Below are 17,213 nucleotides of genomic sequence, written 5' to 3' on the forward strand. Positions count from 1 at the left end.
CAGCCGGGTATGCTTTGTTAAAGAGGAGTTTTTTAGCTCAAAATGTGATGCCCGGTCCCTGGGGGACTTCCTGTTGGGTTTAGCACAGGGCACCAAGAGACTTTTTTGTACATCTTGGGCTGTTACATATGTCTACAAATTTTCGTAGCTCTAGCTGCTTCGTACAAATGGGAATGCTTCTTTAAGGATATTTTTTTTCCTTTAAAAACAGTGCATGCCATGACAACAGCGTGCGACGAAATACAAAGCTTTCAATAACTTTTCATCTTCAACATCTTAAGATGAATCACACCAAGTTTGAAGATGATCGGATAAAATATGACCCCTATGAAATGGCCCAAAAAAATGGCAACACATTCCAAAGTAAATCAAAATGGCGGACGTCCTGTTAGGTTTAGCATTTGGTTCAAAAAGAGTTTTTTGTACCTCGAGGGCTGTTATATACCTCTACAAATTTTGGTAACTCTAGGTGAAACGTACAGCCGGGTATGCTTTGTTAAAGAGGAGTTTTTTTAGCTCAAAATGTGATGCCCGGCCCCTGGGGGACTTCCTGTTGGGTTTAGCACAGGGCACTAAGAGACTTTTTTGTACATCATGGGCTGTGACATATGTCTACAAATTTTCGTAGCTCTTGCTGCTTCGTACAAATGGGAATGCTTCTTTAAGTATATATTTTTTTCCTTTGCAAACAGTGCATGCCATGACAACAGCGTGCGACGAAATACAAAGCTTTCAATAACTTTTCATCTTCAACATCTTAAGATGAATCACACCAAGTTTGAAGATGATCGGATAAACACTGTAGGAGGAGTTCGTTAAAATAAGACCCCAATGACATGGCCAAAAAAATGGCAACACGTTCCAAAATAAATCAAAATGGTGGACTTCCTGTGAGGTTTAGCATATGGTTCAAAAAGAGTTTTTTGTAGGTCATAGCCTGTTACATATGTGTACCAATTTTCGTAGCTCTAGATTAAATGTACAACCGGCAATGCTTTGTGAAGTAAGAATTTTTAAACTCTAAATTTGATGCACCGCCGCCGTCATATAGTATATCAAAAACTTTAGATTTTTTTACAATGATGTTGTCCCAGGTGTTGAGATGGTCCATCCCAAGTTTGAAGTCAATCGGGTTAACCGTGTAGGAGAAGCGGGCAAAAGTATGACCCCTGTAAATGTGCAAAACTGGGCATTCAGATGATCATACCTCACTTTCTGTCTATTTTAGGGTACACACATCAAAGAGGTTTTTGTTCACCTGGATGTGCTACGGGTGCCACACAATTTTCGTCGCCATAGGACAATCGTAGCGGGACAGGGATCCGTTTAACCTATGTAGGTGGCGCTATGGAGCCATTTTTCTGTTATCATGTATGGCGACTTTAAAATATCAAATTTTTCGCCAGGCCTGATGTGTGTGTAAAGTTTGGTGAGTTTTCGTTCACGTTTAGCGTCTCAAAAATGCGATTGTTTGCGGAGAATAATAATAATAATAATAATAATAATAACTAGAGCTGCGAGCAGCTATAAAGGGCCCTCGCAACCCGGGCCACGTTGGGGTATTTGCACGTCGGGGTACTGGCATGTTGGGGTACTGTCAAATAGGAAACCATCTAAATTTTCAACGTTTTTGCCATGCTTTGTGTTTGTAAAGTTTCATGGAAAGGCCAAAAATGATGCACAATTAACAAAATAAAATCAAAATGGATTGGCACATGGCTATATAGAATACTTTTTGAATATATTAAGCATGCCTGCCAATATTCACACATCTAGCTGAATCATATAATCGGAAAGACTTCATAAAAATGTCTAGAGGGCGCTATTGAAGCATTTATTGCAAATTTAATAAGAAATCTCTAAAATATTCATGCTTATGACAAGCCTGATGTGTGTGTAAAGTTTCATGAGTTTTTGCACATGTTTAGACCAAAAAAAAAAAAGCAGCATTTTACTTGGCAAACAATCCATCGCCATGAAACGGCGTGCGACAAAATAAATAACTTCCGATAACTTTGTATCTTAAACATCTTAAGATGAAACACACCAAGTTTGAAGACGGTCGGATGAACTTTGTACGAGGAGTTCGTTAAAATATGACCCCTGAAAAAGGCCACAAAAAATGGCTACAAATCCCAACGTAAATCAAAATGGCGGACTTCCTGTTTGGTTTAGCATATGGTTCCAAGAGACTTTTTTGTACATCGTGGGCACTTATGTATGCCTGCAAATTATCATAGCGCTAGGTGAAACGTACAACCGGGAATGCTTCGTTAAAGAGGAGTTTTTTACCTCAAAATGTGATGACCGGCCCCTACGGGACTTCCTGTTGGGTTTAGCACATGGCACCAAGAGACTTTTTTGTACATCGTGGGCTGTTAAATTTGTCTCCAAATTTTCGTAGCTCTAGCTGCTTCGTACAACTGGGAATGCTTCATTAAGAGGGAATTTTTTTCCTTTGCAAACTGTGCATGCCACGGCAACAGCGTGCGACGAAATAAAAAGCTTTCAATAACTTTTCATCTTCAACATTTTAAGATGAATCACACCAAGTTTGGAGATGATCGGATAAACTCTGTAGGAGGAGTTCGTTAAAATAAGACCCCTATGAAATGGCCCAAAATATGGCAACACGTTCCAAAGTAAATCAAAATGGCGGACTTCCTGTTCGGTTTAGCATATGGTACAAAAAGAGTTTTTTGTACCTCGAGGGCTGTTATATACCTCTACAAATTTTGGTAACTCTAGGTGAAACATACAGCCGGGTATGCTTTGTTAAAGAGGAGTTTTTTAGCTCAAAATGTGATGCCCGGCCCCTGGGGGACTTCCTGTTGGGTTTAGCACAGGGCACCAAGAGACTTTTTTGTACATCTTGGGCTGTTACATATGTCAACAAATTTTCGTAGCTCTCGCTGCTTCGTACAAATGGGAATGCTTCTTTAAGGATATTTTTTTTCCTTTGCAAACAGTGCATGCCATGACAACAGCGTGCGACGAAATACAAAGCTTTCAATAACTTTTCATCTTCAACATCTTAAGATGAATCACACCAAGTTTGAAGATGATCGGATAAACACTGTAGGAGGAGTTCGTTAAAATAAGACCCTAATGAAATGGCCAAAAAAATGGCAACACGTTCCAAAATAAATCAAAATGGTGGACTTCCTGTGAGGTTTAGCATATGGTTCAAAAAGAGTTTTTTGTAGGTCATAGCCTGTTACATATGTGTACCAATTTTCATAGCTCCAGATTAAACGTACAACCGGCAATGCTTCGTGAAGTAAGAATTTTTAAACTCTAAATTTGATGCGTCGCCGCCATCATATAGTATATCAAAAACTTTAGATTTTTTACAATGATGTTGTCCCAGGTGTTGAGATGGTCCATCCCAAGTTTGAAGTCAATCGGGTTAACCGTGTACGAGAAGCGGGCAAAAGTATGACCCCTGTAAATGTGCAAAACTGGGCCAAAATTGGACATTCAGATGATCATACCTCACTTTCTGTCTATTTTAGGGTACACACATCAAAGAGGTTTTTGTTCATCTGGATGTGCTACGGGTGCCACACAATTTTCGTCTCCATAGGTCAATCGTGGCGGGACAGGGATCCGTTTAACCTATGTAGGTGGCGCTATGGAGCCATTTTTCTGTTATCATGTATGGCGACTTTAAAATATCAAATTTTTCGCCAGGCCTGATGTGCGTGTAAAGTTTGGTGAGTTTTCGTTCACGTTTAGCGTCTCAAAAATGCGATTGTTTGCGGAGAATAATAATAATAACTAGAGCTGCGAGCAGCTATAAAGGGCCCTCGCAACCTGGGCCACGTTGGGGTACTTGCACGTCGGGGTACTGGCACGTTGGGGTACTGTCAAATCGGACAAGGACCATCTAAAATGTTTTTGACAAGCTTTGTGAGTGCAAAAGGCCAAAGATGGTGTGCAATTCCCAAAATAAATTCAAAATGGCGGACTTCCTTTTAGGTTTAGCATACGGCTACAGAATACTTTTTGTAGGTCTTAAGCTAATAGGTATGCCTCCCAGTTTTCACAAATCTAGGTCAAGTCATCTTTAGTTGTGTATCGCTTGAATCATAAAATTGGAAATGCTCCATAAAAATGCATAGAGGGCGCTATTGAGCACAACGTTGGGTTACTTGCACGTCAGGGTACTGGCACGTTGGGGTACTGTTACATGGAACAAGGACCATTTAAAATGTTAGTTTTTTCCATGCCTTGTTTGTGCAAAGTTTAATGAAAGAGGCCAAAAATGATGTATAATTCCCAAAATAAAATCAAAATAGCGGACTTCCTCTTTGGTTTGGCAAATGGCTACATAATACTTTTTTGTAGGTATTCTGCTGATAGGGGTCTGTCCTAATTTTCACAAATCTAGCAGAATCATACAATCGGAAATACTTCATAAAAATGTCTAGAGGGCGCTATTTATTGCAAATTGCACAATAAATCTCTAAAAATTCATGTTCATGACAAGTCTGATGTGTTTGCAAAGTTTCATGAGTTTTCACACATGTACAGATAAAAAAACAAAGCAGCACTTTACTTGGCAAACAATGCATCGCTATAGCAGCAGCGTGCGACAAAATAAAACTTGCGATAACTTTGCATCTTAAACATCTTACGATGAAAGACACCAAGTTTGAAGACGGTCGGATGAACTTTGTACGAGGAGTTCGTTAAAATATGACCCCTGAAAAAGGCCACAAAAAATGGCAACAAATCCCATCGTAAATCAAAATGGCGGACTTCCTGTTTGGTTTAGCACATGGTTCCAAGAGACTTTTTTGTACATCGTAGGCTCTTATGTATGCCTGCAAATTATCATCGCGCTAGGTGAAACGTACAACCGGGAATGCTTCGTTAAAGAGGAGTTTTCTAGCTCAAAATGTGATGCCCGGCCCCTGGGGGACTTCCTGTTGGGTTTAGCACATGGCACCAAGAGACTTTTTTGTACATTGTGGGCTGTTACATATGTCTACAAATTTTTGTAGCTCTAGCTACTTCGTACAACTGGGAATGCTTCATTAAGAAGGATTTTTTTCCTTTGCAAAAAGTGCATGCCACGACAACAGCGTGCGACGAAATAAAGAGCTTTCAATAACTTTTCATCCTCAACATCTTAAGATGAGTCACACCAAGTTTGAAGATGATCGGATAAACTCTGTAGGAGGAGTTCGTTAAAATAAGACCCCTACGAAATGGCCCAAAAAATGGCAACACATTCCAAAGTAAATCAAAATGGCGGACGTCCTGTTAGGTTTAGCATATGGTTCAAAAAGAGTTTTTTGTACCTCGAGGGCTGTTATATACCTCTACAAATTTTGGTAACTCTAGGTGAAACGTACAGCCGGGTATGCTTTGTTAAAGAGGAGTTTTTTAGCTCAAAATGTGATGCCCGGCCCCTGGGGGACTTCCTGTTGGGTTTAGCACAGGGCACCAAGAGACTTTTTTGTACATCTTGGGCTGTTACATATGTCTACAAATTTTCGTAGCTCTCGCTGCTTCGTACAAATGGGAATGCTTCTTTAAGGATATTTTTTTTCCTTTGCAAACAGTGCATGCCATGACAACAGCGTGCGACGAAATACAAAGGTTTCAATATCTTTTCATCTTCAACATCTTAAGATGAATCACACCAAGTTTGAAGATGATCGGATAAACACTGTAGGAGGAGTTCGTTAAAATAAGACCCCAATGAAATGGCCAAAAAAATGGCAACACGTTCCAAAATAAATCAAAATGGCGGACTTCCTGTGAGGTTTAGCATATGGTTCAAAAAGAGTTTTTTGTAGGTCATAGCCTTTTACATATGTGTACAAATTTTCGTAGCTCTAGATTAAACGTACAACCGGCAATGCTTCGTGAAGTAAGAATTTTTAAACTCTAAATTTGATGCGTCGCCGCCGTCATATAGTATATCAAAAACTTTAGATTTTTTACAATGATGTTGTCCCAGGTGTTGAGATGGTCCATCCCAAGTTTGAAGTCAATCGGGTTAACCGTGTAGGAGAAGCGGGCAAAAGTATGACCCCTGTAAATGTGCAAAACTGGGCCAAAATTGGACATTCAGATGATCATACCTCACTTTCTGTCTATTTTAGGGTACACACATCAAAGAGGTTTTTGTTCATCTGGATGTGCTACGGGTGCCACACAATTTTCGTCGCCATAGGACAATCGTAGCGGGACAGGGATCCGTTTAACCTATGTAGGTGGCGCTATGGAGCCATTTTTCTGTTATCATGTATGGCGACTTTAAAATATCAAATTTTTCGCCAGGCCTGATGTGCGTGTAAAGTTTGGTGAGTTTTCGTTCACGTTTAGCGTCTCAAAAATGCGATTGTTTGCGGAGAATAATAATAATAATAATAATAATAATAATAATAATAATAATAATTCCTACAAAAACAATAGGGCCTCGCAGCGGCACCGCCGCCGCCGCTGCTCGGGCCCTAATAATAATAATAACAATAATAAGAAGAAGAATTCCTACAAAAACAATAGGGCCTCGCAGCGGCACCGCCGCCGCCGCTGCTCGGGCCCTAATAAGAAGAATTCCTACAAAAACAATAGGGCCTCGCAGCGGCACCGCCGCCGCCGCTGCTCGGGCCCTAACTAGAGCTGCGAGCAGCTATAAAGGGCCCTCGCAACCCGGGCCACGTTGGGGTATTTGCACGTCGGGGTCGTGGCATGTTGGGGTACTGTCAAATAGGAAACCATCTAAATTGTAAACGTTTTTGCCATGCTTTGTGTTTGTAAAGTTTCATGGAAAGGCCAAAAATGATGCACAATTAACAAAATAAAATCAAAATGGATTGGCACATGGCTATATAGAATACTTTTTGAATATATTAGGCATGCCTGCCAATATTCACACATCTAGCTGTATCATATAATCGGAAACACTTCATAAAAATGTCTAGAGGGCGCTATTGAGCCATTTATTACAAATTGCACAACAAATCTCTAAATAAAATATTCATGTTCCAGACAGGTCTGGTGTGTGTGCAAAGTTTTGTGAGTTTTCGCCCATATTTAGACTCTCAAAAAAGCATTTTTCTTCACAAACAATGCATGGCTACAGCAAAGGCTTGTGACAAAATAAAAACATTCAATAACTTTTCATCTTAAATATCTTAAGATGAAACACGCCAAAGAATGAAGACGATCTGATAAGTTCTGTTGAAAATATGACCCCTATAAAAGACCCCCAAAAATGGCAGACTTCCTGTTTGATTCAGCATATGGCTTTAGAAACCTTTTTGTAAGTCTTAGGCTGATAGGTATCCCAATTTTTACAAATCTAGCTGAATCATAAAACACAAAACATTTGCAAAAGCTTCATAAAAATGTCTAGAGGGCGCTATTGAACCATTTATTGCAAATTGAATAAGAAATCTCTAAAATATTCACGCTTATGACAAGCCTGATGTGTGTGTAAAGTTTCATGAGTTTTTGCAAATGTTTAGACCAAAAAAAAAAATCAGCATTTTACTTGGCAAACAATGCATCGCCATGACAACGGCATGCGAAAAAATAAATAACTTTCGATAACTTTGCATCTTAAACATCTTAAGATGAAGCACACCAAGTTTGAAGACAGTCGGATAAATTTTGTAGGAGGAGTTCGTTAAAATATGACCCCTAAAAAAGGCCACAAAAAATGGCTACAAATCCCAACGTAAATCAAAATGGCGGACTTCCTGTTGGGTTTAGCACATGGCACCAAGAGACTTTTTTGTACATCGTGGGCTGTTACATTTGTCTCCAAATTTTCGTAGCTCTAGCTGCTTCGTACAACTGGGAATGCTTCATTAAGAAGGAATTTTTTCCTTTGCAAACTGTGCATGCCACGGCAACAGCGTGCGACGAAATAAAAAGCTTTCAATAACTTTTCATCTTCAACATCTTAAGATGAATCACACCAAGTTTGGAGATGATCGGATAAACTCTGTAGGAGGAGTTCGTTAAAATAAGACCCCTATGAAATGGCCCAAAAAATGGCAACACGTTCCAAAGTAAATCAAAATGGCGGACTTCCTGTTCGGTTTAGCATATGTTTCAAAAAGAGTTTTTTGTACCTTGAGGGCTGTTACATATGTCTTCAAATTTTGGTAACTCTAGGTGAAATGTACAGCCGGGAATGCTTCATTAAGTAAGAATTTTGAAACACAAAATTTGATGCCTCGCCTCTGCCGGACTTCCTGTTAGGTTTAGCATATGGCACCAACAGGCTTTTTTGTAGATCATAGTCTGTTACATATGTGTACCAATTTTCGTAGCTCTAGATTAAACATACCACCGGCAATGCTTCGTTAAGTAAGAATTTTGAAACTGTAAATTTGATGCCCCGCCACCGTCATATAGTATGTCAAAAACTTTAGATTTTTTACCATGATGTTGTCCCAGGTGTTGAGATGGTACAGCCCAAGTTTGAAGTCAATCGGCTTAACCGTGTAGGAGAAGCGGGCAAAAGTATGACCCCTTTAAATGTGCAAAAATGGGCCAAAATTGGACATTCAAATACTCATACCTCATTTCCTGTCTATTTTAGGGTACACATATCAAAGAGGTTTTTGTTCATCTGGATGTGCTACAGGTGCCACACAATTTTCGTAGCCATAGGACAATCGTAGCGGGACAGGGATCCGTTAAACCTATGTAGGTGGCGCTACAGAGCCATTTTTCTGTTATCATGTATGGCGACTTTAAAATATAAAATTTTTCGCCAGGCCCGATCTGCATGTAAAGTTTGGTGAGTTTTCGTTCATGTTTAGTGCCTCAAAAATGTGGTTGTTTGCGGAAAAGAATAATAACAAAGAAAAAGAAGAAGAAGAAGAAGAATTCCTTCAGGAACAATAGGGACCTCGCAGCGGTCGCTGCTCGGGCCCTAATAATAATAAGAAGAATTCCTACAAAAACACTAGGGCCTCGCAGCGGCACCGCCGCCGCCGCTGCTCGGGCCCTAATAATAAGAAGAATTCCTACAAAAACAATAGGGCCTCGCAGCGGCACCGCCGCTGCTCGGGCCCTAATAAGAAGAAGAATTCCTACAAAAACAATAGGGCCTCGCAGCGGCACCGCCGCCGCCGCTGCTCGGGCCCTAATAATCCGATCGAAAAACAATAGGGACCTCGCAGCGGTAGCTGCTCGGGCCCTAATAATAATTTTTACAAAAACAATAGGGACCTCGCAGCAGTCGCTGCTCGGGCCCTAATAATAATAATTTTTACAAAAACAATAGGGACCTTGCAGCGGTCGCTGCTCGGGCCCTAATAAGCAAATTGTTGTAATTATACAGTAGACATTTTTATATTGCACTGCATAGAGCTAGGAGAAACCAAATCATCGCACTTATGACTAATATTGGTCATAAGTGCGATGATAGCATTATAGCAGCACTCCCATCTATTGTATATCAGATTCTACGTGATTTTTGCTGCGCAGACTTCCAAAAACCAAGACAGATACAAGCTGGATATGACAAAAATCGAATTTGGGGCTGATGACCTGAACAAGGCCTAAGAGCAAAAGGGCCCCCAATTAACTGTACAGTAAACGGTGCATTCAGTAGCGATTGAGTCCTTGACAAGTTAGCTATGTGAACCGCGACCACATCAACGGCAATAGCGGTTCTCAAAATACATATATATTAGAGCTGTCAAACGATGCATTTTTAAAAATCAGATTACCGGTAATACCTTATATTTTTGATGAATCACGATTAATTGCTTAATTAAAAAGCCTTTTCATTAACATTTTTTGACGGCCAAATTTGAAGAGCACCCTTTATGTGTTAATTCTTTTGACATTTAATGTTATGAAGACGTCGTCAACATTTTTTGATCCACTACACACTCTCATCCTCCTCTTTTTCTAATCAGTTAATTACTGGCATAATTTAAAATGAAAAAAAAAAACACATTAGTTTGATATGACCAAATATTCTGAATGTCATACACAAACATTTATTAAATGCTGTACTTTAATGGCCCCTCCGTGAGCCGGTACCTTAACGTGGTGGAGGGGTTTGCGTGTTCCAATGACCCTAGGAGCTATGTTGTCTGGGGCTTTATGCCCCTGGTAGGGTCACCCATGGCAAACAGGTCCTAGGTGAGGGGCCAGACTAAGAACGGCTCAGAAGACCCCTATGATGACGACGATATTTGGAGAAGCGTTTCCCTCGCCCGGACGCGGGTCACCGGGGCCCCCCTCTGGAGCCAGGCCTGGAGGCGGGGCTCGCTGGCGAGCGCCTGGTGGCCGGGCCTGCACCCATGGGGCCCGGCCGGGCACAGCCCGAAGAGGCAACGTGGGTCCCCCTTCCCACGGGCTCACCACCGGTGGGAGGGGCCAAAGGGGTCGGGTGCAGTGTAGGCTGGGTGGCGGCCAAGGGAGGAGACCTTGGCGGACCGACCCCCGGCTACAGAAACTGGCTCTTGGGACATGGAATGTCACCTCTCTGGCAGGGAAGGAGCCCGAGCTGGTGTGTGAGGCAGAGAAGTTCCGACTAGACATAGTCGGACTCGCCTCCACACACAGCTTGGGCTCTGGTACCAGTCCTCTTGAGAGGGGTTGGACTCTCTTCCACTCTGGAGTTGCCCATGGTGTGAGGCGCAGAGCAGGTGTGGGCATACTTATTGCCCCCCGGCTCGGCGCCTGTACGTTGGGGTTTACCCCGGTGGACGAGAGGGTTGCTTCCCTCCGCCTTCGGGTGGGGGGACGGGTCCTGACTGTTGTTTGTGCATATGCACCAAACAGCAGTTCAGAGTACCCACCCTTTTTGGAGTCCTTGGAGGGTGTGCTGGAGAGCGCTCCCTCTGGGGACTCCCTCGTCCTGCTGGGGGACTTCAACGCTCACGTGGAGAATGACAGTGAGACCTGGAGGGGCGTGATTGGGAGGAACGGCCCCCCTGATCGGAACCCGAGCGGTGTTCTGTTATTGGACTTCTGTGCTCGTCACGGTTTGTCCATAACGAACACCATGTTCAAGCATAAGGGTGTCCATATGTGCACTTGGCACCAGGACACCCTAGGCCGCAGTTCGATGATCGACTTTGTAGTCGTGTCATCGGATTTGCGGCCGCATGTTTTGGACACTCGGGTGAAGAGAGGGGCGGAGCTGTCAACTGATCACCACCTGGTGGTGTGTTGGCTCCGATGGTGGGGGAAGATGCCGGTCCGACCTGTCAGACCCAAACGTATTGTGAGGGTTTGCTGGGAACGTCTGGCGGAATCCCCTGTCAGAAAGAGTTTCAATGCCCACCTCCGGCAGAGCTTCTCCCTTGTCTCGGGGGAGGCGGGGGACATTGAGTCCGAATGGGCCATGTTCCGCGCCTCCATTGTTGAGGCGGCCGATCGGAGCTGTGGCCGTAAGGTGGTCGGTGCCTGTCGTGGCGGCAATCCTCGAACCCGCTGGTGGACACCAGCGGTAAGGGATGCCGTCAAGCTGAAGAAGGAGTCCTATCGGGCCTTTTTGGCCTGTCGGACTCCGGAGGCAGCTGACGGGTACCGGATGGCCAAGCGGAACGCGGCTTCGGCGGTTGCTGAGGCAAAAACTCGGGCATGGGAGGAATTAGGTGAGGCCATGGAAAACGACTTCCGGACGGCTTCGAGGAAATTCTGGTCCACCATCCGGCGTCTCAGGAGGGGAAAGCAGTGCACCGTTAACACTGTTTATAGTGGCGATGGGGTGCTGCTGACCTCGACTCGGGACGTCGTGAAGCGGTGGGGGGAATACTTCGAAGACCTCCTCAATTCCACCAACACGTCTCCTTTTGAGGAAGCAGAGTCTTGGGACTCTGGGGTGGGCTCTCCTATCTCTGGGGTCGAAGTCACTGAGGTGGTTGGAAAGCTCCTCGGTGGCAGGGCCCCGGGGGTGGATGAGATCCGCCCGGAGTTCCTAAAGACTCTGGATGTTGGGGGGCTGTCGTGGTTGACACGCCTCTACAACATCGCGTGGACATCGGGGACAGTGCCTCTGGATTGGCAGACCGGGGTGGTGGTCCCCCTTTTTAAGAAGGGGGACCGGAGGGTGTGTTCCAACTACAGAGGGATCACACTCCTCAGCCTCCCTGGTAAGGTCTATTCAGGGGTGCTGGAGAGGAGGGTCCGTCGGGAGGTCGAATCTCGGATTCAGGAGGAGCAGTGTGGTTTTCGTCCTGGCCGTGGAACAGTGGACCAGCTCTACACCCTCCGCAGGATCCTCGAGGGTGCGTGGGAGTTCGCTCAACCAGTCCACATGTGTTTTGTGGATTTGGAGAAGGCGTTCGACCGTGTCCCTCGGGGAGTTCTGTGGGGGGTGCTTCGGGAGTACGGGGTGCCGGGCCCCTTGATACGGGCTGTTCGGTCCCTGTACGACCGTTGCCAGAGTTTGGTCCGCATTGCCGGCAGTAAGTCGGATTCGTTTCCGGTGAGGGTTGGACTCCGCCAAGGTTGCCCTTTGTCACCGATTCTGTTCATAACTTTTATGGACAGAATTTCTAGGCGCAGCCGAGGCGTGGAGGGGTTCCGGTTTGGTGGCCTCAACATTGCATCTCTGCTCTTTGCAGATGATGTGGTGCTGTTGGCTTCATCAGGCCGGGGCCTTCAGCTCTCACTGGAGCGGTTCGCAGCCGAGTGTGAAGCGGCTGGGATGAGGATCAGCACCTCCAAATCCGAGACCATGGTCCTCAGTCGGAAAAGGGTGGAGTGTCGTCTTCAGGTCGGGGATGAGATCCTGCCCCAAGTGGAGGAGTTCAAGTATCTTGGGGTCTTGTTCACGAGTGAGGGTGGGATGGAGCGGGAGATCGACAGGCGGATCGGTGCAGCGTCTGCAGTGATGCGGACTCTGTATCGGTCCGTCGTGGTGAAGAAAGAGCTGAGCCAAAAGGCAAAGCTCTCGATTTACCGGTCGATCTACGTTCCAACCCTCACCTATGGTCACGAGCTGTGGGTCGTGACCGAAAGAACGAGATCCCGGATACAAGCGGCCGAAATGAGCTTCCTCCGCAGGGTGTCCGGGCTCTCCCTTAGATAGGGTGAGAAGCTCGGTCATCCGGGAGGGACTCAGAGTCGAGCCGCTGCTCCTCCGCGTTGAGAGGAGCCAGCTGAGGTGGCTCGGGCATCTGGTTCGGATGCCTCCTGGACGCCTCCCTGGGGAGGTGTTCCGGGCATGTCCCACTGGCGGGAGGCCCCGGGGACGACCCAGGACACGCTGGAGAGACTATGTCTCTCGGCTGGCCTGGGAACGCCTCGGGATCCCGCCGGAGGAGCTGGTTGAAGTGGCTGGGGAGAGGGAAGTCTGGGTTTCCCTCCTGAAGCTGCTGCCCCCGCGACCCGACCCCGGATAAGCGGAAGAAGATGGATGGATGGATGTACTTTAATGCATGTAATGTTTATTGCTCAAACACAACCTGTGCTACCTTTTAACGTAGCCAATCTGTTGTCAAGATAAAGGATGATGTGTGTTCAAAATTAATAGCGTGATTAATGTGCATTTATAGATGATTAATGTGATTTTTTTCTAATTAATTAATTAAAATTAATTAACACTTTAATTTTGACAGCACTTTTTATATATGAGCAAATTGGAGGCCCACCAAGGGTCTTCCTGTATGTGAACTTAGAGGCTCGCCTGTGTCACTTGCTCAAAAACATTACACTCATTATGAAAGGCGACTGGCGCACAAAACACAATTGTACTTTACTCCAAATCAAACTGTATCATGCATTTTGCACACAAATATCTCTGCAGTAGACAAACAGCAGTAAATTCACTGTATCACACACTGGTGGGATAAATAATGTCAATGTACATTTCTCCTCTTATAGAGATGTATTGTACTGTGACTGTATAGTACTCACTGTTGCCATTCTTGTAGAGAAGGAAAGGCTCCTGAAGCTGGAACTCCAGGTCTTTGTTGATTGGCTCGACCAGGTTCTCTGTGCTCAGTCGGTTCATGATGGTGAAGCCATGGTAAGGGGAAGCAGACCTTGGTAGGACATTTACAGACAATGGATTCGGTTTCCATTGGCTTATCTTATTTGTTTGCACACATAGTGTCCAAAACAGATGCATTAAATACAAAATTTGAAATTATACAGTTAAACACGTGATAGGAATTTATTCCAATTATTACATTCTTACCTCGTATAAACAAACAGGGTGCCCTCAATTTCGTTCTTCTCCTGTAATCAGTCAGTGATGGTGTTAATCATAAGAAATAGGTCAATTTAAATAAAAAATAAATTAATTAATAAATAATTTGATTTAGGGCTGTAAAAACATTTGTGATATGCATACATAGGACTGTTGTTGAGTGAAGACTCGTGGGCTGGAGTCCTCCCTGCCCAACTAAAACCGAGCCCTCATAGAGATACAGTACTACTGTTTTGCATTGGGATTCAATTGAGAAGAGGGGAATTGAGATTTTATTTTATTTTTTGACCAGTCGTCATGTCGCCCAACCCTAACAAAAAGTAATTACAAAATATGTCACCCCTTTACTATTTGAAAATCAGTGTTTTAAATACACAATATAAATATGGCATTATATTATTTTGTTGTATATACATTTCATGTCTCAACTTGGATATGCCCGTTGCATTTTTTTTCCCATTTGTTTATTTACTACTATCTATGGCAACGTTTTATCCTATTTCCCAGAAGTCTGGAAGCCAGCATTCGTGTCTATTCTCTTTACAAAACATTGTGACAGTAGCCAACGTAGCACAAACATATCAAAAAACACCCTTGTGATATTGTGACATTTATTATATTTGTAACAATGTCACTCAAACATTTATTGTTTACGGAACTTAACACAGCTCACGATGTTGTTTTTATGCAGCGTTAGGTTCGACATGCCAAGTTAGTTTTCCGATGTCGGGGCTTCTTCCTCGCTCTCGCTTTCGTTTTTGTTTCACAAACTCACCCATTCGTTGGCTTTGGAATTGAAGTTGTAGAGGGCCACCTGGCCGGTAACGTCAAGCAAAGTGTTGATATATGGGTCTTGTCTCTGAAGAGCTGCTAAGCTCATCATATGGCCAGCATTTGCGGTGTCCATCTTGGATGCAATTGTTGCTCCCACACGGACACAAATCAAAAGGGCACCTTTAACTTCCGCTATAGCCGGAGGTAGATGAGCGTGTTTCAGAAGTACTGTCAAATTAAAGCCAGTACACACTAGTCAAAAAACTATATTTTAAATATCTGCTTAAATTAATTGGAATAGTTACATATTACGCAACACCAGAGCATTGCAGTGCATAAAAACAAACAAACAAACAAACAAACATTTACATAGCCTATTGTGCAATACTCTATGACATGAAGTGTAGTGGCAGGCATTTCCCACGATAAGCCTGTTCTCTTTGAAGGGAGAAACCACATTTGATTAGTACTTAGGAAATCATGTGAATTGCACCCAAACACTGGATTTTAACCGTAGTCATTTAGAACATTTGCTCAATGCACACACTGCCTTGTCCCAGTTGAGCTACTGCTTCACTTTTTTTTTTCTGTTGAGTGGACACTGGAGCAGGGATTATAATGGAAGGATTACGCGCAACCGGTTATCCCTCATACAAGCACAGGTAATCCAATCACTGGTAACCTTCCAGCGCAGCTCGGACAACTCATTTTCTCTGGAATAGCAGCACAGTGAAGGCACAACAGTACAGCACTATGAGGCCTCAGTGGAAAGGCAGGTGACAGAATGCCATTCATTATAAGAGGAAGACCCCTGAGGGGTAAGTGCATTCTTTCTTTTGACCTTAACTGAGGAAGTACTTCCTTATTTGATACCTAACTTGATGTGTTTATTTGATCAGGCGTTTGATTTAGAAAACATTAGGTAAATATGTATCAAACAATTATTAAAAGAGCATGGGCTCTGTTGAAACATACGTTACATTATACGTAGGCCTATTGAACAATTATCTATCTATCTATCTATCTATCTATCTATCTATCTATCTATCTATCTATCTATCTATCTATCTATCTATCTATCTATCTATCTATCTATCTATCTGCCTGTACCTGTATTAAACCCAAGTGTGGGACGTCTTTAAATGACTTCCTTTTGCAGGTTAAATCATATAGGTTAGTGGTTATTTCTATTCTATTAGAACAGCTGAGATCTTGTATAATCTAGGACATTTTTTCTAAATATTATTATTATTATTATTATATTATTATTAATTAGTTATTTAATTATAACAGCAACAAGTACATTAAAAATGTGTGATTTTATTTTCTTGCATGCGTATCACAGTGATTTGCTCCCACGCCATTTACTCCAGTTCGGGTTCGGTATGGCCAACAGCTGGCTGTCTGGCTAAGGGTTGTTCGGGTTCGGTCCAGTGTTGTTACTCATTTGAACATTGCAATCTCGACTATTATTGTTGATTTAAAAAAATCATTAAAAATTCATGGTTTGTTATCCCAGGACCAGACCAGTTCTAAGGGACACTACACCACCCCAGGTATCCAGCCAAAGTACTTTGAACAAAATCTGATGTTGCATTTCAAAATAAAACTCATTTGAACATTGCAATCTCGACTATAATCCCTGATTTCAAAAAATCATTAAAAATTCATGGTTTGTTATCCCAGGAACAGACCAGTTCTAAGGGACACGACACCATCCCAGGTATCCAGCCAAAGTACTTTGAACAAAATCTGATGTTGCATTTCAAAATAAAACTCATTTGAACATTGCAATCTCGACTATAATCCCTGATTTCAAAAAATCATTAAAAATTCATGGTTTGTTATCCCAGGACCAGACCAGTTCTAGGGGACACTACACCACCCCAGGTATCCAGCCAAAGTACTTTGAACAAAATCTGATGTTGCATTTCAAAATAAAACTCATTTGAAAATGAAATCTCGACTATTATTGTTGATTTAAAAAAATCATTAAAAATTCATGGTTTGTTATCCCAGGACCAGACCAGTTCTAAGGGACACTACACCATCCCAGGTATCCAGCCAAAGTACTTTGAACAAAATCTGATGTTGCATTTCAAAATAATACTCATTTGAACATTACAATCTCGACTATTATTGTTGATTTCAAAAAATCATTAAAAATTCATGCTTTGTTATCCCAGGAACAGACCAGTTCTAGGGGACACTACACCACCCCAGGTATCCAACCAAAGTACTTTGAACAAAATCTGATGTTGCATTTCAAAATAAAACTCATTTG

The 17,213-nt window shown here is 43.2% G+C and overlaps 2 protein-coding genes across 8 annotated transcripts in view; one reads left to right on the top strand and one right to left on the bottom strand.

Moving 5' to 3' along the window:
- Nucleotides 1–15,091, bottom strand: part of dcp1a (decapping mRNA 1A) — a 131,342-nt gene extending 116,251 nt beyond the window's left edge. The window contains exons 1-3 of the mRNA XM_077515153.1: nt 14,931–15,091; nt 14,144–14,184; nt 13,861–13,988 (exon numbers count right to left, since the gene is read on the bottom strand). Coding sequence (XP_077371279.1) covers nt 13,861–13,988; nt 14,144–14,184; nt 14,931–15,062 — 301 coding nt within the window. The 5' untranslated portion in view covers nt 15,063–15,091. The remainder of the gene's footprint in view (nt 1–13,860; nt 13,989–14,143; nt 14,185–14,930) is intronic.
- A 491-nt stretch (nt 15,092–15,582) lies between these two features.
- Nucleotides 15,583–17,213, top strand: part of cacna1db (calcium channel, voltage-dependent, L type, alpha 1D subunit, b) — a 240,290-nt gene continuing 238,659 nt past the window's right edge. For all 7 annotated transcript variants that reach the window (XM_077515154.1, XM_077515155.1, XM_077515156.1 and 4 more), the window contains exon 1: nt 15,583–15,747. In XM_077515154.1, coding sequence (XP_077371280.1) covers nt 15,714–15,747 — 34 coding nt within the window. In that variant the 5' untranslated portion in view covers nt 15,583–15,713. The remainder of the gene's footprint in view (nt 15,748–17,213) is intronic.

Source organism: Festucalex cinctus, chromosome 2 (genome assembly GCF_051991245.1).
Source record: "Festucalex cinctus isolate MCC-2025b chromosome 2, RoL_Fcin_1.0, whole genome shotgun sequence".
Classification (NCBI taxonomy): domain Eukaryota; kingdom Metazoa; phylum Chordata; class Actinopteri; order Syngnathiformes; family Syngnathidae; genus Festucalex; species Festucalex cinctus.